Source organism: Physeter macrocephalus, chromosome 8, assembly GCF_002837175.3.
Source record: "Physeter macrocephalus isolate SW-GA chromosome 8, ASM283717v5, whole genome shotgun sequence".
Lineage (NCBI taxonomy): Eukaryota > Metazoa > Chordata > Mammalia > Artiodactyla > Physeteridae > Physeter > Physeter macrocephalus.
In genome coordinates this window covers 128,823,502-128,845,697 of record NC_041221.1, presented here as the reverse complement: position 1 = coordinate 128,845,697, position 22,196 = coordinate 128,823,502, and the positions used below count along the sequence as shown (strand labels likewise).

At 49.1% G+C, this 22,196-nt stretch overlaps 1 protein-coding gene across 1 annotated transcript in view; it reads right to left on the bottom strand.

Annotated features, from left to right (window-relative positions):
* The window catches only part of SLC22A4 (solute carrier family 22 member 4), a 53,176-nt gene extending 31,769 nt beyond the window's left edge, over window positions 1-21,407 (bottom strand). Inside the window, exons 1-3 of the mRNA XM_007110707.4 lie at window positions 20,805-21,407; window positions 3,617-3,720; window positions 2,089-2,243 (exon numbers count right to left, since the gene is read on the bottom strand). Coding sequence (XP_007110769.2) covers window positions 2,089-2,243; window positions 3,617-3,720; window positions 20,805-21,197 — 652 coding nt within the window. The 5' untranslated portion in view covers window positions 21,198-21,407. The remainder of the gene's footprint in view (window positions 1-2,088; window positions 2,244-3,616; window positions 3,721-20,804) is intronic.
* Between the last annotated feature and the right edge of the window lie 789 nt (window positions 21,408-22,196).

Here is a 22,196-nt window from a genome sequence, read left to right as displayed (position 1 = left end):
AGGTCAGCTGGGCAGGGACTTTCTTGCAGGAGGCCTGGGGTGGGCTCTCCTGGCCACATCCACTCACACAGGGGAGGCTCCATGGCTCCAGAAGCACTCTTTGCCCGTGGAAGGGCAGGTCTCAATGCTGCCATTCAGCAGGACCTGGGGGATGCCATGCATGGCACAGATGCCACCTGGCTCCTGATCCCAATGACAGGGCTTCTCTGGCTTCACTATGACCTTGTGCCCTTCCATTTCAGGTGATTCTTTAGGTCCTCCTAAAGGGCTCTGCTGGCATCAGGCAGATTCCTCTGTTTAGTCTCTGGTATGTTCTGGCCCAAGCAAAGCTACCCATTAGGCTTTCCAGGTATAGGGCGGTCATCAAAAGGAACATGGGTGGCTTCCCTGGTGGCGCAGTGGTTGAGTGTCTTCCTGCCGATGCAGGGGACGCGGGTTCGTGCCCCGGTCCAGGAGGATCCCACGTGCCATGGAGTGGCTGGGCCCGTGAGCCATGGCCGCTGAGCCTGCGCGTCCGGAGCCTGTGCTCTGCAATGGGAGAGGCCACAACAGTGAGAGGCCCACATACCCCAAAAAAAAAAAAAAAAAAAAAAAAAAAAGGAACATGGAATCTGCAGGGTTTAAACCATGAGAACAACAGGCTCTGCTGTGTCCAAGAGCCCTGTGTCCTTGGGGCCAACAGGCATCAGGAGGTATAACTTCTGTCCTGAATTCCTCCAATCTCCAGTTTCCAGTACCACTGGCTGGAAGCTTTCTGGGTCCTCTCCTCAAATGACCCTCTTTAAGAAAATCTTGCTCCCCTCCTTCCCTCTGCAGGGAAGAGAGAGGCCCCATCCTGCTGGGGCCTGCTGAAGAGGGTGCTTCTGCTGGGGCCGTGTGGCTTCAGCATACCCTCCCCTCCTCCCTCTTCAGACACTGAGGCTGGGCCTGTGGAGAGGGGCTCTTCACAAATGATTAAAGGAGTGGAATTTGAACAGTTCCATCTTGGCAACGTGACAGGGTGTACACATCCTCAACTAAGAGAACACAGGATCTCAAAAGCCAATGAGTCATCCAGAATCTCAAAAGTGACCAGAATCATCTTACTAGATTCAGACTTTTGAGACAAGAAGAATCATCAGACTTACATTAAAGGGGCACTATTGGTAATTACGCTGTGACAATAGGGACAAACTGGGACAGCCAACAAGGAAATATGATCCTACTGGAGATTATGGGAATTGGTGTCTATTATCCCAGATGTGCCCCCATCTCCCTTTCTCTCACCTGCTCAGAGAGCCTGCTGGGGACTCTCACTCCTGCGGATGACCCTTATCAACCTGCCCGGAGCTCACCCTGCTGCCTCCCAGGAAAAGCTGGTAAAGGCCCTGGGGGCCTCCTCACGACCTTTAGCTTGTGAGTCCCCCTCATGCAGCCTGATATTCCAGAAGCAAGGGTGCTGCTAGGAGATAGGACTGCTCTCAGCAGTAAGGCTTGTCCTGCATGCAGCTGATATGCTCTGGGGGTGGGGTCTGACTTAGGGGTGAGGCCAGATCTGCCCAACGATGGCTGGCTGTCACCAGACTCCTGTCTGCACGTGCCTCCTCCACCTGTGTACTGGGCAAACCAACTACCCTAAGTACCTCCATGGGCCATGCCCAGCTGCCAGGAACACCCTTTGGCCCCAGCCCAGGCAGAAACCTCAAGCTTTCATAGCTCAGAACAAAGACACCCCTAGGCTGTCTCTCCCTCAAGATCCCCTCCTCTGTCCCTCTCCCGAGCCCTGTGCTCCTGAAATGTGTCTCAGTTATTACCTGGCTGGTTCTTACCAGCTGCAGCTCTTCTTCATTGTCACATTTCAGGGCCCAGCACGGAGCTGGTTCCCTGTGCGTGCCTGCCTTGCCTGCGACCCATCAAAGCACCTGTGGCTAGAGCCTCCACCACCAGCACATATATCCCCGAGGCTGATCACATTTTGGAAGCACAGCCCATGAGATGAGGTGCTTCCTTCTGTGCTAAGAGCACTCCCTGTACCCTCTCCAGTGGCCCCCTCTTCCTAGGCCTCTCAGAGGGTTGTAAGGAGCCCTGTAGGTCAGAAGCCATTCCTACCTAGTATGAAGGCCACCACATAGTTGGAGATCTGGCCCATGCCGACGATGACAAATAACATGGTGAACATCTCCCAGCTGATGGAAAAAATCTGCAGGAAACTGAAGCTAGTCTGCACAGCCATGGTTGTGAAGAGGATGGTCTTTCTGCCAAACCTGTAGAGTATAGCACAGGACAAGACATGGCCCGTGAAGTTCACATCAGCACTGTCATCAGGGCATGTGGAAACCCTGAGTCCGGCATTGCTGCAGACTTTGTTTTTCTCAGGGCTGTGGCAGGATTTCTTCCTGTCACACCCTCCCAGGTTCTTCCTTGGTGAGGCCTCAGGCATCCATCTGCCCAGGAGGTAACTTTTGAGATTCTGAGCCTCCTGTAGAGGCACCATATCTCGAAAGCACAGAGCAGCTTATGCAAGGACCATGTGGAAATCTACTCTTTAGAATGAGTCATGCGTAGAAGCTGCCACCATATTTCTGGAATGTGAGTACAGTACAGATTGCAGATACATCTAATATCAGCAACATGAGAATTCTGTCAATCCAGAGCCAAGAGTCCTTCTATGTCAGTGGTTTCCAACCTTGGCTGAGCCCGGAATCAAGAGAGTTTTAAAAAATACCGGTGCCAGCACCTGCCTTCCAACATGCTTATCGTCCGGATGTAGACAATTGGATGCAGTTTCGGTATTGGGACTTAAAAATATTTCCCAGGTGACTCTACTATGCATCCCAAATTGGGAACCACTGCTCTATGGAAAGTGTAGCTTCCAGCAACGTCCATTAATGACACTATAGTTGGCTTAAGTCTTTTTTTTTTATAAGAGTCTTAATTTGACTTTCTGATAGTGTCCAATGGCTAGAAGGGAACACAGGTATGAGCAGAACAGTCTCCCACCCCATCTTCCAAACTCAGTTCTCAGTCTGTTGGGTCTGGGGGTCCCACTGGGCTTCATGACTGGAGGAGGGACAGCCACTCATCTGGGAAGCCTTCCCCAACACTGCCGTTAAGCACTCCCACCTCCCTGCTCTGGTACCCAAGAACATTCAAGGGCCAGTGAGGGCACATCTCCCAGAGCTGCGATGCTATCTCCTCCTGACTGTGTGCCCCAGGAGGCCCAGAACCAGCCTGGGTCAGCTCTGTGGCCCCAGTGTCCAGCCAGGGGCCTGACGCACAGCAGAGGTGGGTGCACTGTTAGGGAAAGGTACTCCCCAGAGTCTGGCCCTGACTCTGGCTGATGGCTGGTTGTGAATAGATCACAAGGCATCCGAGAGCTAGGGGTGGGGTGGGGAGGCAGTGGGGAGGCAGCAGTGTATATTTTCGAGGGGTTTGGTGGTATAAGGGCTCCGCTTTTCAATGGGTCCCCGCAAGGGGCTGAGGGCAGAGGACAGAGGAGACATCATGGTTCCTCCTAACACTCACTTGGTGGCCTAAGGGGCCTCCCTTTCTCTGGATGAAAATACCCTAAATTCAGTCCAACCCCAAAACAGGCAGTGAATTGACAATCACCCTTCCTCCCTCCCAGTACCCTTACCTGTCTGACAGCTGCCCAGACACAAAGGAGCCGAGGAGCACGCCTACGAAGAACAGGGAGGTAGTAAGGGGTGTCTTCCAATCATCCTCACACACCAGACTCCACTGCCAGGGAAAACGTGAAGTGTGAGCCCAATCCTCCAGCCCAGCTCCAAGGGCATAGCATGGCAGCCAGGCAGGCTCTCCTCCCCTGTGCCAGGCCGTCACTTTTATGCAAAGGGCATAGGCCTCACAGCCCTGGGGTTGACTCCTGACGCTACCATTTACTGGGGCAAGTCACTGTCCTGCCTGAGGCTCACCCTCCTCTTCCAAAAAGGAGGGTGATACCTCTGGCCCTGCTTACATTGTGTATTGAGAAGTGAGCTGAGGCATGGCTTTGACTGGTGACCCCTCAGCTGTGAAGCAGTATGAAGCAAAGATGCCATTTCTGCTTCAGAAGGCATCCCAGCATGGAGGGAAGATGTTTGAAATGCCTGCAGGGCAGGGTAGAGGGCATGGTCACATGATCCAGTTGTAAAAGATTCCTCTACTTTGTTGAAAAGTGCACGCGGTCCCCAGGGGCCTGTGATTATATTTTCTGAACGGAATCCTCCAGAGAACCCTGTGCTCCCTGGCCCACTTATACCTTAGGCCACACTTAGGGCCTGATCCGGGGCTCCACTGTGCTAGGGGTGGGGTTCCCCCCCCTCTCCAGTGCTCCGTATCTCCCTCTGCACTCCTCCACCCTCCTTCCCATGCAGCCCTCACAGAAGTGCGGTCCCTCCCATTCCCCAGGGCCCTGTGGGCTCTGGTAGCCCTAGCAAGTCCCTGCTTGTGGACCCATAAAATGAGAGTCTGAGGCAGAGTTTCAGTTTCCAGCTCTTAAGTCAATTCAGCAAAATCTCAAGGGGAGGCTGCAGAAATTTCAGTGTGTTCAGTGAGCTTTCATTAATTAAAAAACAAGCAGGTGGTGCCAATAAGTATTTCGGGGCTGTGGTCAGGGTGTTGCCGTGTGTGGCAAGATGATCCAGACTATAGGAAAAATCCCCTGCCTCCCACCCAATCCCAGGCCCACTCAGCAGTGGTGCTGCTCCCATGACATTCCCAAAGCAATTTAGATCTTAATCCTCACAACTTCCCTGAAATAGATTTATAAATGAGTTCACATATTTATATCATGTCCCATCTGCAGCAGACAGAGGCATTTATAAGGATACATACAAGAGAAATGTGTAAAACAAAAAGCTAAGGGAATCCGGGCAAATGAAAATCTCAGGGGAGGAGGGGTTACAAAATAACCAAGCCAGGGGTAAGACTGACCTCTGGCTGTCCTGCCCAAAGGCCTGTCTGCTTGCCAGGGAAGCCCTGAAATCTGGCTTTGAATATCCCAGCAGCTCAGCTCTCAGGATCACGGTGTGCAAAGTGATAAACTCATTCTGCAAAAGCTCAGTTTTTCTGAGTACTGAGACCTGAGAGAAGCCTCTCCTATATACTTCCTTCCACAAAGGGACCACTCTGTGATGTTGAGGATAATGTCTTTGAGAACACCCCCATCCTGGAGACAATAACAAGATTCATAAATCTGCCTCTCCTTGTTCTCACAATGCTGGATGCAGGCGGGACGCCCAAGCACAGCTCTGCAGAAGAAAAACAACGTGGACCAGAAACTCTGCTCTCTACCCCTCAGGCACAACTGAGGATAAGTCTGAAACCACACCCAGAGTAGTGTTGCTTCAACTGGGGTACCTGAATAGGCTTCAGGGGAAAGGGCACCAAACCCTCCAAAACTGTATGGCCAGATTCATGTGCCCTGCCAGGCCGCGGGTCAGAAGGGGTAGGCAAGACATGTACCTGAATTAATCACCACCCACTTCTAAAACATCACTTGCCAAAGTGTCAGAAAAGATCTTGGGATCTGCCCCAACACACAAAGAGGTTAGTGATTGTGGCCCCAGAGCCTCATGATGTGGAGTATAACCCATTTTGCAGAAGAGTAAACTTAGGCTCTGAGACTGGTGTTTGCCTGAAGTCATAGCAAGTAAATACCAACTTGGGCCTCAGAACTTAACCTTGTACCCATGTCCTGCTTTGGACAAGAACTCCAAAGGCCAGACAAAACGAGTTTATCACGCCCTACACTTCTTCAAGGAATGTGACACCAGGACTTGGGGCAGAAGATCTCCCCCACACCACAGCCTTTAGCCTTGGACAGAGCCAAGAAAATCCCAAGTTTGGTAGGGGTGTTAACGCATCCATTATCAACCATCACCATTCCATCTGCAGTCAAGCAGAAAAGCTCTTCCAAAGATAATGTGCTCTCCTTTGTGTTCTTAAAAATATTTTTCTGTCAGGACATTGCCTTTGGGCAGGATAAATAGCACTTAGAGAAAGAAAGGAAAGAGGAAGGCTGTTAGATGTGGAGCCAGGCATTGCATGAGCAAAGGTAGTAAACAGGACTGGCTACCTAATTTGCAGGCCCAGTGCAAATTGAAAATGCAGGACCTCTTGTTCAAAAATGATTAAGAATTTCAAGACGTCAGGATTTCCCTGGTGGTGCAGTGGTTAAGAATCCGTCTCCCAGTGCAGGGGACACGGGTTCGAGCACTGGTCCAGGAAGATCCCACATGCCGCAGAGCAGCTAAGTCTGTGTGCCACAGCTACTGAGCCTGCGCTCTAGAGCCCATGTGCTGCAACTACTGAAGCCCACGTGCCACAACTACTGAAGGCCACGTGCCACGAGCCCGTGCTCTGCATGAGAGAAGCCACCGCAATGAGAAGCCCGCGCACCGCAACAAAGAGTAGCCCCCGCTCGCTGCAACCAGAGAAAGCCCGTGCACATCAACGAAGACCCAACACAGCCAAAAAGAAATAAATAAATTTATTTAAAAAAAATTTCAAGACGTCAATAGCAGAGCATTAAAACCAAGTGTGGGGTCCTGTGTGACTGCATGGGTTGATGCCCATGAAGCTGGCCCTGGTTGTGGGTCAAGCCTAGTCTCTTTGGGGAATGGAGCAAGGAAAGGAGTTCTGAATTGGGTGCTGAGAAAGGTGAGGTGAGGGCCAGCTCCCCATTGCTCTCCTACTGGAGGCCATGAGGCCATGGTTCTAGGTCCCCCTTCCTTCCCTGAAGAGGGGCCCAAGAACCCCTGTCAACACCATGCAGGGAGATCCTGTTCACACCTGGCAGGGGAAGGCAGCTGGACCTCATGGCTACTTATGGTTGGTTCCAAGGCTGGGTTCCTTCTTGGGGAATTACTGTACCCAAAGAGTCTTTTCGAAAGCTGCAAGAGACCTGGTAATAGGACAAGACTGGCAGATAGTTTTGGCCGAGGCTCATGGAACTGGGGTCCAATAAATCAGCTGCCAGCCTGTAAGGGGTGCTGTTTTCTCCATGGGGCTATTCTTAAGGAGGCCAGGCCCTGCCTGCCCCAGTCCCTTGGGGGTTTGTAGGGGTGTGTCTTGGGGCCTCAATAGCCAGGTCCCAGGGAACTCCCTGTGGTTAACAATGACATGGCAGGACCAGTGGGAGACAGTCTTTTCCTTGATGAGACAGAACTGTCCCATGGGTCTCTGCACATGTGTGTACACACATGCACACACAAACATACATATATACACACAGTCTGCTCAGAGGCTAATGGCTGATGGCCTGGTGAGGAACTGCCTTGGCATCGCTCGGGAGCTGTGCTTTAAGGTCAAATACTACCATTACTGAAACATAACCCACATTTCCACACACACCATAGACAAAGAGCAGAATGTCCCAAACTGTGTTGCGTTGAGGCACTGGATGTGCTCTCACAGGATTACTGTGTCTATCTCATCCTCAAGATCTTAGACCAATGTTCCCTAACAGAGCAGAGTAAGCTCCATTTGGCTGGGCCATCTAGCCTTCAGCTCTGCTTTAAAAAACAGAAAACCATGTCACAGGGTAATAGGGGACATGAGGTCACTCTTGGCCTAGAAGAATATGCGTCTCATGCCCTCAACAGTAATAATAATAGGAAGGACAAGTACAGTGTATTGTGTGCTCACTGTGTGCCTTGTATTACTCATGGGATCTCAAAGTTGCCATGTGAAATGGGTATTCTCTTTATCCCCATTTTACAAATGAGTTAATGAAGGCATAGGGCAATGAAGTGACTAGCCTGAGTTCTAATGGATTGGTAAAAGGAATTGCGTAACCATTTATTCAACCATCACTGAGCACATGCTCTGGGCCAGACTGTGTATGGGGCACAAAGCAGACATGGTCACTGCCTCCACAAAGCCCAAGGTCAAGCATACTTTACAGGACAGATCAGGTGTTCACATGTGCATGCATGAGCCCAGCCGTCCTGGGTGGGGTTGGCTTTGTTCTGGGCCACTGTGCTCTCTGGCTAGAGAGGAAAAGAGGCACCCCCTGCTCAACCTTCTCCAGATGGACAGAGTTCTAAAACCTGAACACATTCATATTATCATTCTAGATAACTAATGCATGTACAAGGCTAGGCATGTGGTAGATGCTTAACAAACTGTCGATGAATGAATGTTGAACAATTAGTAATGGAAAATTAGTTTGGAAATGTGTGGTATCACACACTGTCCTTTATTTTTTAAATTTACATTTATTTATTTATTTTTGGCTGTGTTGGGTCTTCGTTGCTGTGCGCGGACTTTCTCTAGTTGCAGCGAACAGGGGCTACTCTTTGTAGCAGTGTGCGGGCTTCTCATTGCTGTGGTTTCTCTTGTTGAAGAGCACGGGCTCTAGGAGGGTGGGCTTCAGTAGTTGTGGCACGCGGGCTCAGTAGTTGTGGTTCGTGGGCTCTAGAGCACAGGCTCAGTAGTTGTGGCGCACGGGCTTAGTTGCTCCGCAGCATGTGGGATCTTCCAGGACCAGGGCTTGAACCTGTGTCCTCTGCATTGGCAGGCAGATTTTTAACCACTGCACCACCAGCATGCGCCACAACGAAGAGCCCGCGCACCGCAACAAAGAGTAGCCCCCGCTCGCTGCAACCAGAGAAAGCCCGTGCACATCAACGAAGACCCAACACAGCCAAAAAGAAATAAATAAATTTATTTAAAAAAAATTTCAAGACGTCAATAGCAGAGCATTAAAACCAAGTGTGGGGTCCTGTGTGACTGCATGGGTTGATGCCCATGAAGCTGGCCCTGGTTGTGGGTCAAGCCTAGTCTCTTTGGGGAATGGAGCAAGGAAAGGAGTTCTGAATTGGGTGCTGAGAAAGGTGAGGTGAGGGCCAGCTCCCCATTGCTCTCCTACTGGAGGCCATGAGGCCATGGTTCTAGGTCCCCCTTCCTTCCCTGAAGAGGGGCCCAAGAACCCCTGTCAACACCATGCAGGGAGATCCTGTTCACACCTGGCAGGGGAAGGCAGCTGGACCTCATGGCTACTTATGGTTGGTTCCAAGGCTGGGTTCCTTCTTGGGGAATTACTGTACCCAAAGAGTCTTTTCGAAAGCTGCAAGAGACCTGGTAATAGGACAAGACTGGCAGATAGTTTTGGCCGAGGCTCATGGAACTGGGGTCCAATAAATCAGCTGCCAGCCTGTAAGGGGTGCTGTTTTCTCCATGGGGCTATTCTTAAGGAGGCCAGGCCCTGCCTGCCCCAGTCCCTTGGGGGTTTGTAGGGGTGTGTCTTGGGGCCTCAATAGCCAGGTCCCAGGGAACTCCCTGTGGTTAACAATGACATGGCAGGACCAGTGGGAGACAGTCTTTTCCCTGATGAGACAGAACTGTCCCATGGGTCTCTGCACATGTGTGTACACACATGCACACTCAAACATACATATATACACACAGTCTGCTCAGAGGCTAATGGCTGATGGCCTGGTGAGGAACTGCCTTGGCATCGCTCGGGAGCTGTGCTTTAAGGTCAAATACTACCATTACTGAAACATAACCCACATTTCCACACACACCATAGACAAAGAGCAGAATGTCCCAAACTGTGTTGCGTTGAGGCACTGGATGTGCTCTCACAGGATTACTGTGTCTATCTCATCCTCAAGATCTTAGACCAATGTTCCCTAACAGAGCAGAGTAAGCTCCATTTGGCTGGGCCATCTAGCCTTCAGCTCTGCTTTAAAAAACAGAAAACCATGTCACAGGGTAATAGGGGACATGAGGTCACTCTTGGCCTAGAAGAATATGCGTCTCATGCCCTCAACAGTAATAATAATAGGAAGGACAAGTACAGTGTATTGTGTGCTCACTGTGTGCCTTGTATTACTCATGGGATCTCAAAGTTGCCATGTGAAATGGGTATTCTCTTTATCCCCATTTTACAAATGAGTTAATGAAGGCATAGGGCAATGAAGTGACTAGCCTGAGTTCTAATGGATTGGTAAAAGGAATTGCGTAACCATTTATTCAACCATCACTGAGCACATGCTCTGGGCCAGACTGTGTATGGGGCACAAAGCAGACATGGTCACTGCCTCCACAAAGCCCAAGGTCAAGCATACTTTACAGGACAGATCAGGTGTTCACATGTGCATGCATGAGCCCAGCCGTCCTGGGTGGGGTTGGCTTTGTTCTGGGCCACTGTGCTCTCTGGCTAGAGAGGAAAAGAGGCACCCCCTGCTCAACCTTCTCCAGATGGACAGAGTTCTAAAACCTGAACACATTCATATTATCATTCTAGATAACTAATGCATGTACAAGGCTAGGCATGTGGTAGATGCTTAACAAACTGTCGATGAATGAATGTTGAACAATTAGTAATGGAAAATTAGTTTGGAAATGTGTGGTATCACACACTGTCCTTTATTTTTTAAATTTACATTTATTTATTTATTTTTGGCTGTGTTGGGTCTTCGTTGCTGTGCGCGGACTTTCTCTAGTTGCAGCGAACAGGGGCTACTCTTTGTAGCAGTGTGCGGGCTTCTCATTGCTGTGGTTTCTCTTGTTGAAGAGCACGGGCTCTAGGAGGGTGGGCTTCAGTAGTTGTGGCACGCGGGCTCAGTAGTTGTGGTTCGTGGGCTCTAGAGCACAGGCTCAGTAGTTGTGGCGCACGGGCTTAGTTGCTCCGCAGCATGTGGGATCTTCCAGGACCAGGGCTTGAACCTGTGTCCTCTGCATTGGCAGGCAGATTTTTAACCACTGCACCACCAGGGAAATCCCTCACACACTGTCCTTTGAAAATCACCCTCAACCTTGAACTCTCCAAGTAACCAAAGTCTAGCAATTTTAGCCTTTACCAAAGCCATAAAGGACCATAAAGATAAGTGTATTCCTGTGACCTGCATAGAACTGAGAACTCTGGAAGGCAGCCTGATGTTGAGCAAAGAGCACAGGCTTTCTTGGGTTCTACCACTTCCAGCTGTGTGACTTTGGGCCACTCATTCACCTCCATTAGCCTGTTTTCTCATCTTCAAAGAGGTGACAATAATACTCCCTCTTGAGCTTGTTATGAGCATTGGACAGGAAATGTAAGTAGTGTGTCTGACAGTGACACATTACAGGCCTCATTAAATGGTAGTTCCCTTTCTACTGATCTCATGCCTTTGTCCTAACCAAAACCATGACTTATAACAAACAGCATTAATGAATAAGCAAAGCAGGTTATACTTAAACCTGACTAGGCAGAAGAGATTGTTAGAAAAGAGAACTTTCTATTCAATGACTAAAAACCAGAAAAGCTTTTACCACAAGGTGTAAAATCCCTTTATAAATGGACTTCAATCTCAGAGACAGCTGTGAATGAAAAACTAGCAATAGTTCATTTAAGAATGGATTTCTATGTGTTCTCTTATAGTTATATTTTTCATTCGGGAGGAAGAAGAGGAAGTAGTAGTTAGTTAATAATAGTATATATATCCACCCACAATTTCTTCTTTATAACTTAGTTGCAGACTTAAAACTGGAAATTTCCTGACCATTGGGGGGAAAAAATCTGGCTACTTAATTCTTTTTGTTTATAAGGGCTTTAGTGAGGTATAATTTACACACCATAAAATTCATTCTTATGTTTACAATTCAGTGGTTTTTACTATATTCACAGAATTGTGCAATCATCAGCACTATCTAATTTTAGAATGGTTTCATCACCCCTGCAAGAAACCCCATGCCCATTAGTCGTCACTTCCCATTCTCTTTCCTCAGCCTGTGGCAATCACTAATATACTTATGAATTTGCCTATTCTGGACATTTGATATAAGTGGAATCATACAGTATATAGTCTTTTGTGACTGGCTCCTTTCACTTAGCATAATGTTTTCAAGGTTCATCCATGTTGTTGTACTAAATATCAGTACTTTGTTCCTTTCTATGGTTGAATAATATACCATTGTATGGATATACCACCTTTTATTTAGCCTTTTATCAGTTGATAGACATTTGGATTGTTTCCACTTTTCGGCTATTATGAATAAAGCTGCTATAAACTTTTGTGTACAAGACTTTGCAAGCACATATGTTCTCATTTCTCTTGGGTATATATGAGGAGTAGAATTGCTGAGTCATATGATAAATCTATGTTTAACCTTTTGAGAAACCTGAAAAATGTTTTCTAAAGTGGCTGCATCATTGTACAATCCCAACAGCAATGAACGACGGTTTTAATTTTTCCATATTCCTATTAACACTTGTTATTGTGTCTTTTTAAAAAAATTTATTTATTTTTGGCTGGGTTGGGTCTTTGTTGCTGCATGTAGGCTTTCTCTAGTTGTGGTGAGGGGGGGCTACTCTTCGTTGCGGTGCGCGGGCTTCTCATTGCGGTGGCTTCACTTGTTGCGGAACACCGGCTCTAGGTGTGTAGGCTTCAGTAGTTGTGGCTCACGGGCTCAGTCATTGTGGCTCACAGGCTCTAGAGCGCAGGCTCAGTAGTTGTGGCGCACAGGCTTAGGTGCTCCGAAACATGTGGGATCTTCCTGGACCAGGGATCGAACCCATGTCCCCTGTATTGGCAGGCAGATTCTTAACCACTGTGCCACCAGGGAAGTCCCTATTGTGTGTCTTTTAAATTTTAACCATCCCAGGGGTGTTAAGATGTATCTCCTTGTGGTTTTGATTTGCATTTCCATAATGACTAATGATATTAAACACCTTTTGTATTGAATCTGTAGATCAATTTGGGGAGTTTTGCCATCTTAACAATATTGTCTTCTGCTTCATGAACAGAACATGAGATGTCTTTCCATTTACAATAAGTCCCCTACATACAAACGAGTTCTGTTCTGAGAGCACATTTGTAAGTCCAATTTGTTCGTAAGTCCAACAAAGTTAGCCTAGGTACCCAACTAACACAATCGGCTATATAGTACTGTACTGTAATAGGTTTATAATACTTTTCACACAAATAATACATAACAAACAAACACAAAAAATAAAGAAAACATTTTTAATCTTACAGTACAGTACCTTGAAAAGTACAGTAGTACAGTACAACAGCTGGCATACAGGGGCTGGCATCGAGTGAACAGGCAAGAAGAGTTACTGACTGGAGGAGGGAGAGGAGGTGGGAGATGGTAGAGCTGAAGGATCATCAGCAATGAGAGACAGAGGGCAAGCTGCAGTTTCACTCACGCCTTATGTGATTGGACATGCAAACGCACATTTGCATCTTTGAAAGTTCACAACTTGAAGGTTCGTATGTAGGGGACTTACTGTATTTACATCTTCTTTAATTTCTTTCAAAGATGCCTTGTAGTTTTCAGGGAATAAGTTGTGCATTAAAAAAAAATTATTCCTGAAGAACTTCCTTTAGTATTTCTTGTAAGGCAGCACTGGTAGCAAGAAATTCTCTCAGGTTTGTGTGTGCATGCGTGCGTGTGTCTGTGTGTGCGAATGTCTTTATTTCATTTTTAAGAGATAGTTTTGCTAGATACAACATTTTTGGTTGATGTGTTTTTTCTTTCAGCACTTTGAATATGTTATCTCACTGCCTTTTGGCCTCTCTTGTTTCTTATGAGAAGCCAAATGTAAATCTTATTGGGGTTTCCTTGTATGTGTCCTATTTTTCTTGCTGTTTTAAAAATTTCCCTTGGTGTTTAACTGTAAATAACTTTACCATGATGTGTCTGTGTGTAAAATTCTTTTTGTTTCTTCTATTTGGAGTTGAGCTGCTGAGCTGTGTAGATTAATGTTTTTCATCAAATTTGGGAAGTTTTCAGGCATTATTTCTTTCACTATTTTTTTTTCTGTTCCTTCCTCTCCTCTCCTTCTAGTGTTCCCATTATGCACATGTTGGTCTAGTTAATAGTGTTCCACATTTCTCTGAGACCCTGTTCATTTTTCTTCATTCCTTTTTTCTGTTTTTTGAGTTACATAATTTATATTGCTCTGTCTTCAAATTTGCTGATTCTTTCTTCTGTCTGTTCAAATCTACTATTAAGGCTCTCTAGTGAATTTTTAACTTTCAGTTACTGTATATTTCAACTCCGGAACTTCTATTTGATTCTTTTTTTTTATAGCTTTTATTTTTATATCTTAATTGGTACTCTGTATTTGATGGGACATTGTTATCATACCTTCTTTTACTTTTTTAAATTGATTTTTTAAAAATAAATTTATTTATTTATTTTTGGCTGTGTTGAGTCTTTGTTGCTGTGCGCCTGCTTTCTCTAGTTGTGGTGTGTGGGCTTCTCATTGCAGGGGCTTCTCTTGTTGCAGAGCACGGGCTCTAGGCACGTGGGCTTCAGTAGTTGTGGCTCACGGGCTCTAGAGCGCAGGCTCAGTAGTTGTGGTGCACAGGCTTAGTTGCTCTGCAGCATGTGGGATCTTCCCGGACCAGGGCTTGAACCCATGTCCCCTACATTGGCAGATGGATTCTTAACCACTGCACCACCATGGAAGCCCCTCTTTTACTTTTTAAAGCATGAATTCCTTTAGTTCTTTGAACATATTTATAATGGGTGCTTTGAAGTTTTTGTTAGATCTGACATCTAAGCCCTTTCAGGCAATTTCTATTTCCTGCTTTTTTTCCCTGAGTTTGGGTCATATTTTCCTGTTTCTTTGCATGTATTGTAATTTTTGGTTAAAAACTGGACATTTCAGGAAATATATTGTGGAAACTCTGAGCACTGAACAGCCCCCCCAACCCTGGGGGTGCTTGTCTTTGTTTTTGTTTGTTTGTTTATTTGTTTAATGACTTGGCTGGACCCTTAGTGAAGACTATTTCCCCTGCAGTGTGAAGCCTCTGATGATGGTCCTCAGAGGGCACAGCCTTGGGCATGTACACAGTCACTCTGGGATGACAATAGTTTTAGCAGGGCTCTTTTTGACTGTCTCTTTCCCCAGTTTTTCTATTAAGCTGTTTGCCTCTGCTGATATCACACCTAGCTGTTAGGCTCCACCAATTACTGGCTCATTCCTTTATTGTTTTCAACAATGCTCCGGGGCACAAATCATTCTATAGTCTAGTTCAATTAAATTCAAGCCCCTTTGAAGGAGTAGTTTTGAGGCAAGTCTTTGAGGTTTGTTCTGACTGCTCTGAGCTGTCTCTTTTTCTGGTTCTCTCTGGTAATCTAGTTGCCCTATGGGTTAGCTTGTTGCTCAAACGGAGCTACCAGTCTCCTCTTAATTGTTTACTACCACAGTCTCCATTGTTTTAAAGAGCACTCTTAGGCTTCAACTTCTGCACATCTTGTTTCAAATGAAGTTATTTCCTGTGGGGACAGCTTCAGAGCTCTCTGTTGTTATGGACTACTTTTCCCCTGGGGAAAATCTCTGAGCCCCTGCTCCAGGACTGGGGGGAAGGGAAAGTGCCCTGAGAATGACACCCCCTGCCTTATGAGTTAGAGGCTGGTTGGAGGTGGTAGCATCCCTCTTTTTGGCTTGCCTCTCCTGGCATGGAATCTCCACTCTACAATAAGCAGGGACAAGGGGAACCAGGGCCTCAATCTTCTCAGTCTGTGGAACCTGGAGTAGAGGCACCACTACATGAATATGGGCTGAGTGGAGGATGGGATCCCCCAGTCTCCTGGCTGCACTCACCAGGAATTAGCCTCTGCAACTTGGAGCTCAGGAGATGGAGGGAGGCTAAATCCTAAAATGTTCTCAGTATCTTTTTTTCTTTATATTAGAGGTAAAGAAAAAGCACCCATAGGTGGAGAGGCCTCGGTTCTGTGGTCATCAGAGGTGGAGCCAAAGCAGAAGACCCAGGTAGTTTAAATGGGATGGTGGGGATGGGAATGGAGGGGCCTGAGGTAAGAAGGGGCACTCAGGGACCTGGTTCTCCCACTTGCATCCTGACATTAGATCCAACACAGCTCTACCAGGCTCCACTCTGGGAATGAGAGCAAATAGGATGGGGTCTGTGCCAGCCACGTAGCACCAAGGGGCAACTCTGGAAGGTGCCACTATGAACCTGCCTTCCAGTCCTGCAAACACAGAGCAGGAGCCACCAGCCTTGGACTGTCTGTGCCAATTGCTAGGGCATGTGAGTCAGCCAAGCCTTTCCCCAGAGCCTCCATTCTCTCTGCTTCAAATGGGGATCCCTGCCTTTTTTTTTTTTTTTTTTGGACTCTACAGACATGCTTAAAACTATACCAAGGTTTCAGATAACAAGGCAGGCCTGCGTTAGTCTTGAAAATAAATCGAATATAGCTTGTCACAAAGAAGAAATAACAGTCCCTTCCAAAGCCCGAGGCACCTGCAGCTCTTCTGACCATCTCTGCCAAGCCTTGTTTTTGTCAACGCACCACCCTACCTCTCGGACAAAGTGTGAGGGCTCTGCTGCCCACCAGGAGAGATGGACAAAGTCTGTTTGTCCAGAAACTTGGCAGGAGCTTCGGGTGAAGCAGCCTCGAAACAAAGGCACATTCTGAGATCCTGGTGGCGTTTGTCAGAGGAACAGAGCTTAGAGGCAACAGGCAAACTGCTTGGCGTGAGGCAGCTGATAAACAAACAGGGAAGCAAATTCAGGCCAGAGCTAGGGAAAGCCCCTCAGTCTCCTTTATTTGTTCTCTTTCTGAAGCACTGACTGGAAATAAAAGTCTGTTGGTGCTGGCTGGAGGCAGAGGTCCCCACTTTATCCCCTTTGGAATCTGCCAGAGGGCAGGTCTGGGTTGTGAACTTGGTTAATATTCAGGCTGTCCCAACAGCCAAGTTGCCAGTCTCACACTAGCCAGCAGTATTCCAGGGCAGCCTGCAGGCCTGATGGAAAGATAACAGCCTAAACTCTTCACCTTTGGCAGAGCCCACCCAGGCCCCAAAAGAGGTACATCCCTATGAGCTGCCACATGGAGTCCCATGTAGTTGTCAGTCAGATGCCAGGCTCGGTCTGTCTCATCGTTCCCGCCTTCACTGCTCCTAGTGCCCCCCATAAGCACACTGTTAGCAGAGGATAAGGCTCCCTTGTTCCTATTTCATACCTTTGGGCTGTGGGTGGAGAATCAGTGTGTCCTATTCTGTCCAAGCCCTGACCCCAGGTCCCAAGAAAGACAGCACAAGGCTAGTGCCTCCAGAGGCCCAGGCCCTTTGTTGAACGTTCTATCATGGTGAAGGGCATAGCTGCCCGCAGCTCCACCCATGAGTTCCTAGAGGAAGGAAACTACCTTATACACCTATACACACAGGCAGACACACGCACACAGTTCCCAGCTCAGATACCAGGTTCCCGCCTCCTGGCATTCTCTAAAAGGCATTTCCACAGCAGAACATGCCATCCTTGGGCCCCTGGCTGACCCGTCTTCCCTGTGAAAGGGTCAGGGGGTTGGCTCAGGTGGGCTTCTCTGTGCCAGAGGGTATGCCCATCAGGAGATCCCTTCAGAGGTATAAAGCAGAGACAATCTGAGGGTGGTCCCTCTACCTGTATGGTGGCAGAGAGATGCAGAGAACTTACTCAGGGCCCCTGGGCTTGACCTTGTTGGGGAGCTGAGGCCATTTCTCCCCCTGGCACAGTAGATTCAGACCTGTGTCCTATTATCTGGGCCCTAGAATTCCACCCTGGGAAAGGGGCTCTGCCTCCAGCAAGTCTCATCACCCATTATACGGCTGCAACCTGGACCTTAGAACAGCTCCCACAATGCCCATGGTGCCCAGCCAGAGGTGATGAGGTCTTGCCCTTTCCATTCCTCATCCACCCACCTATGATGCCCATTTTACTGGTGCTATGGGATATAGCATGGCACATGATCTCATCGAATCCTCCCAACAACTTGGATAAGCTGGACATTCTTATGATTCTCATTTTTAACAACTGTAATAAAATTCACACAAAATAAAATATACCATCTTAACGATTTTTAAGTGTACAGTTCAGTAGAATTAAATATATTCACATTATCATGCAACCAATCTCCAGAACTCTTTTCATCTTGCAAAATGAAACTCTATATCTATTAAATAACTCCCTGTTTCCCTCTCCTCCCAGCCCTTGGCAACTACCATTCTACTTTCTGTTTCTATGAGCTTGACTACTCTTCATATCTCATATAAGTGAAATCATACAGTTTCTGTCTTTTTGTGTCTGGCTTATTTCACCTGGCATAATGTTCTCAAGTTTCATTCATGTTGTAGCGTTGTGTCAGCATTTCCTTCCTTTTTAAGGCTGAATACTATTCCACTGTATGTATATACCACATTTTATTTATCCATTCATCTGTTGCTGGACATTTGAGTTGCTTTTACCTCTTTGGCTATTGTGAATAATACTGCCACAAACATGGGTATACAAATATTTCAAGATCCTGCTTTCAATTCTTTTGAATATACACCCAGAAGTGATATTGCTGGATCATATGATAATTCTATTTTTAATTTATTGAGTCTGCCACACTGTTTTCTGTGGTGGCTGCACCATTTTGCATTTTGTGCATGAGGGTTCCAACTTCTCCACATCGTTGTTTGTTATTTTTCTGTTTTGTTTTTGTTTTTATTAGCAGCCAACCAAACGGATGTGAGGTGACATCTCATTGTGGTTTTGATTTACATTTCCTTAATGATTAATGATGCTGAGCATCTTTTCATTTGCTTGTGTCCCCTTTTATAGATAAGGAAATTGAGGCATTGATTGAGCAGTGATGCAACCTGTTGAAGTCAGCCCAGTGCTTGGGGGTGGGGTCAGAACGGACCCACCTGTCTGACTCCAGAGCTCCTCCTCGTGCCACCACCTTTCTAGGGAGAACCACCCACCCTACTCACTTTCATGCTTCTCCCCTCCTTCCTCCTAGCCACTAGTGCTCCTTTGCCTTTTATTTTACTCCCAGCACCCAAAAAGGAAGCAAGGACGGGAAAGGCCGCTGAAAAAAGCAAATCCTGGTGCATGTGTGTGAGTGTGTGATGATCTGCATCCCCAGAGGTGTCCACAGGCCCTTGTGAGCAGGGTACAACAGGGATAGCTATGGACTTGTAAGCCAGCAGCTACCTACCCCTCACACCCTGAGGTGAACAAAGCCAGTAAGGAAGGGGAAAGAGACAGGTCAATCCAGCTGTCAAGGAGGGCTGCAGCCAGTAGGGCCAGCTCCAGCTCAGATGCTGACCACACTTCCAGGAACTGAGGTGGGGTGAGCTGGCCCCTACTTTTGGATCCCTCAGGATCAGGCTGTGGGCAGAGGGTGGGTAAGCACTAGGAGCCCCTGCTAGGGGATCCAAGCCAGAGAAGCATGGCCACCTCAGGGCCCAAGGTAGGCATGGAACCAATGCTGGGGGAATCCAGAGGTGCTCCATAGGCTGAGACCACTTTCTACAGGTCTTATAGACTCAAGAGCCACCACTCCCAGCTGGCCACCCATCTCTTGCCAAGGCAACTCCCACAGCTTCCTCACTGATCTTCTTGATTTTCATAGTAGCTTGAGACAGTTCTTTCTACAAACACAAATCTGACCATGTTACCCCTTCCTTGGAACCCTTACTATTTCCTCGCTGTCCTCAGAATATACTCAACTCTTCAACATTCCTACAAGGCCCACTGTGGACAGGCCCCTGTAGGCATTTCTAGCCTCACCTGCCATCCGTTGAACTCTAAGCCACCCTGATCTATGAAATCTCATTCCCAGAATCTTCCATGTTCTTTGCCTGGACAAGTCCTGCTCATATTTCCAGACTCAGTTCAAATTTATCATCCCTTCTTAGAGTAGTTCCTCACCCTGCTATCCCCACAGAGAGGGCCTTTTTTTTGCCCCAGGTCACACAACAAGCCAGTCAGTATTTGAATTCAGGTTCCAGAACCCTGCTATTAACCAGGTTTGATGTTAGCTCTCTCTAACACAGCCAGTGTCCCCGTGGGTATCTGAGCTTCAAAAGCAGACCCCACACCCCAGATGTGTGTAGTCCGGTGTTCAGCACAAGGCCAGACATGGTGTCTAATTATTGCCACATTGTGATGGGGAAGGGGATAAAAGACTAGCAGAGGCCATGCTCAGGTTTTCACATAGCGCAGAGGATGGGCCAAAAACTGGGAATCCTACCTGCCTGATTAATGGCAGGAAACTAGTCTGTGAGGATACCCTCCTCAGAAGATGTGCCCTGACGTAGCATCTCCTGGCCCTTACCAGATGCAAAGCAGGAAATGCAGAGGACAAAGTACGTGTGTATTCTGACTGCTGAAACTTAGAAATCCTGCCACCAAACCACTTAGGATGCTAAGGGGCTAATGGCATAAGCTGGAGCCTCTGTCCACCACTGGGCCCTATGCTCAGATGGTCTCTGTGAGTCTGTCCCTTCATGAGTGCCCTGGCGCCAGGGTTATGCCTCCCCTAGTTCCCTGTACTCCACCAGTATCAGGAGGCCATCTGCTCCTTTTCAGAGAAACTGGAGGCTCAGGACAGGACCCAAGCCTTACCATAGTTGTATGGCAGAGCAGGAGACCCCGTGATGCTTCCAGAAGCCTGTGGCCAGGGAACAGACCACACCTGCCCATGCCCTGCCCAGCAGCAAGATTCTTCTTTGTGTCTACATGTGGCTCAGCAGCATCCCCCACACCCCCTCCTCATGCCTACCGCAGGAACTTGACTCAGGCTGTCCATCTGGGGAGCCTGGGGTTGGCGGTATCTAGGCTCTTGGGAAACAATTTCGTCTTTTGTGAAACTGCCAGAGGAAAAGGCAGTTGACAACTGCTTTCCTTCTCCCTTCTTCATCCCCTCCCTACGAGACAAACCGATGGGCAATGAGCCTGAGTCCTGCTCTCTTGGGCTGCACACCTGTGTTGGAAGTATAACCCAGGTGACTGCTGGCCAGGTTTGATGAGGAGTGGGGGACGCTGACCCAGGTACTGCCAGCGTGTCTCGAGAGGGGACTGATGCAGATACTGGGTCGCTCACATACCCACCTCGGTCACGATGGTGGACAGGTAGATGTCCTGGTTGAACTCCCAGCCATCCAGGCAGCCCTCCTGCTCCACCTGCTCCAGGTCCACGTCGCGCCCCGGCTCCAGCCCGAGCGCCGAGAAGTTGACGATCGTCGCGAGCCGGTAGCGGCGGCAGCTGTGAGGCACCTCGCGGCCGTCCTGCAGCTGCAGCGGGAGACTGTGGTTGCGCCACACGCTGCTCAGGTTCGCTGTGTCCGGCACCCGACAGTGGTGCTCCGGGGTCCCCGCCAGGAACACGACTGACATACCGTTGAAGCCGTTGGGGATGATGCTGGCGCTGAGCAGGAAGAAGATGAGGCGCTGGAAAAGGCCCCACTCGCCCAGGAAGGACGTCACCTCGTCGTAGTCCTGCATGCTCCCCGCCGCTGCTCTGCAGTTGGCAACGAGGGATAAGAGCGTTCCCCGGACAGTGTCGCGCGTTGGAGGGCGTTCCCCAGGGGCGTCAGAACGTTTTCGCGGGCCAGGCCGGCTGAGGCAAAGCGAGGCGTGCGGCCTGCACCGTTCCCAGGAAACAGGCTGAGGGCGTTGGAAGGTTCCTGGGAGCTGGACGCAAGCTGGAAGCCACGGTAGAAACTCGGGACCACACCCCGATCCCGGTTGGGGCGGGGCAGGGCGAGGCAGCGGGCTGGCTGGGGTGGGGCTCCGGGGCGGCTCCGCCCGTGCTCTGCTCCCCGCCCCCGGCGACCCCGCGACACCCCGCCGAGGCTAGAAGGTCAGCGGTGCCGCCTCCGTACGGAAAACAGGCCCAGTTCCCGCGCCCCATCCCCGGCCCCCTCGCGCCCCATCCCCGGCCCCCTCGCGCCCTAGGTGCTGAGCGCCCAGCCCCGGGCTGCCGGGTAGGGCCTCACGGGCGAGCGGGCGAATGGGAAAAGTCGAGGCCGCAGAGCAAGGTCTTTGAGAGGTCGGGTCTCGGCCCTCTCTGTCGGCGTCGCCACAGGCCTCGTCCCGGGCAGGGGTCTCTCCTCTGCCGCTTCCAGTCCGAAGGGGGCCTCGGGCGGGGCGCTGACGGGCGAGTGCGTGGGGTCGGTACTCTGTGGGCGCAGGGGCGACAGGAGCGCGCCCTCTCCTCTGGCCCGCCGCAGCGCAAGTGGCTGGCGCCCGCCCACCCGGCGCTCACTAACCCCCAAGCTGGATTCAGTCACCTGCCGGCGGCTTCGGGACAGCCCGGAGCCTAGCCTTGAAAAGGGGGAAACAGGGACGATCAAGATCGCGGTGCGTCAGAGACAAGCTCGGACTGAGGGAAGGTGGGGAGCAAGGACTACCAGGTCGTCCCAGGATCCTGTTGGGGCCTCTGGAGAACATACTACACGGAGCTTGGTCCTTTGTGAGAGCACGGTAATGGAGGCCCAGCTG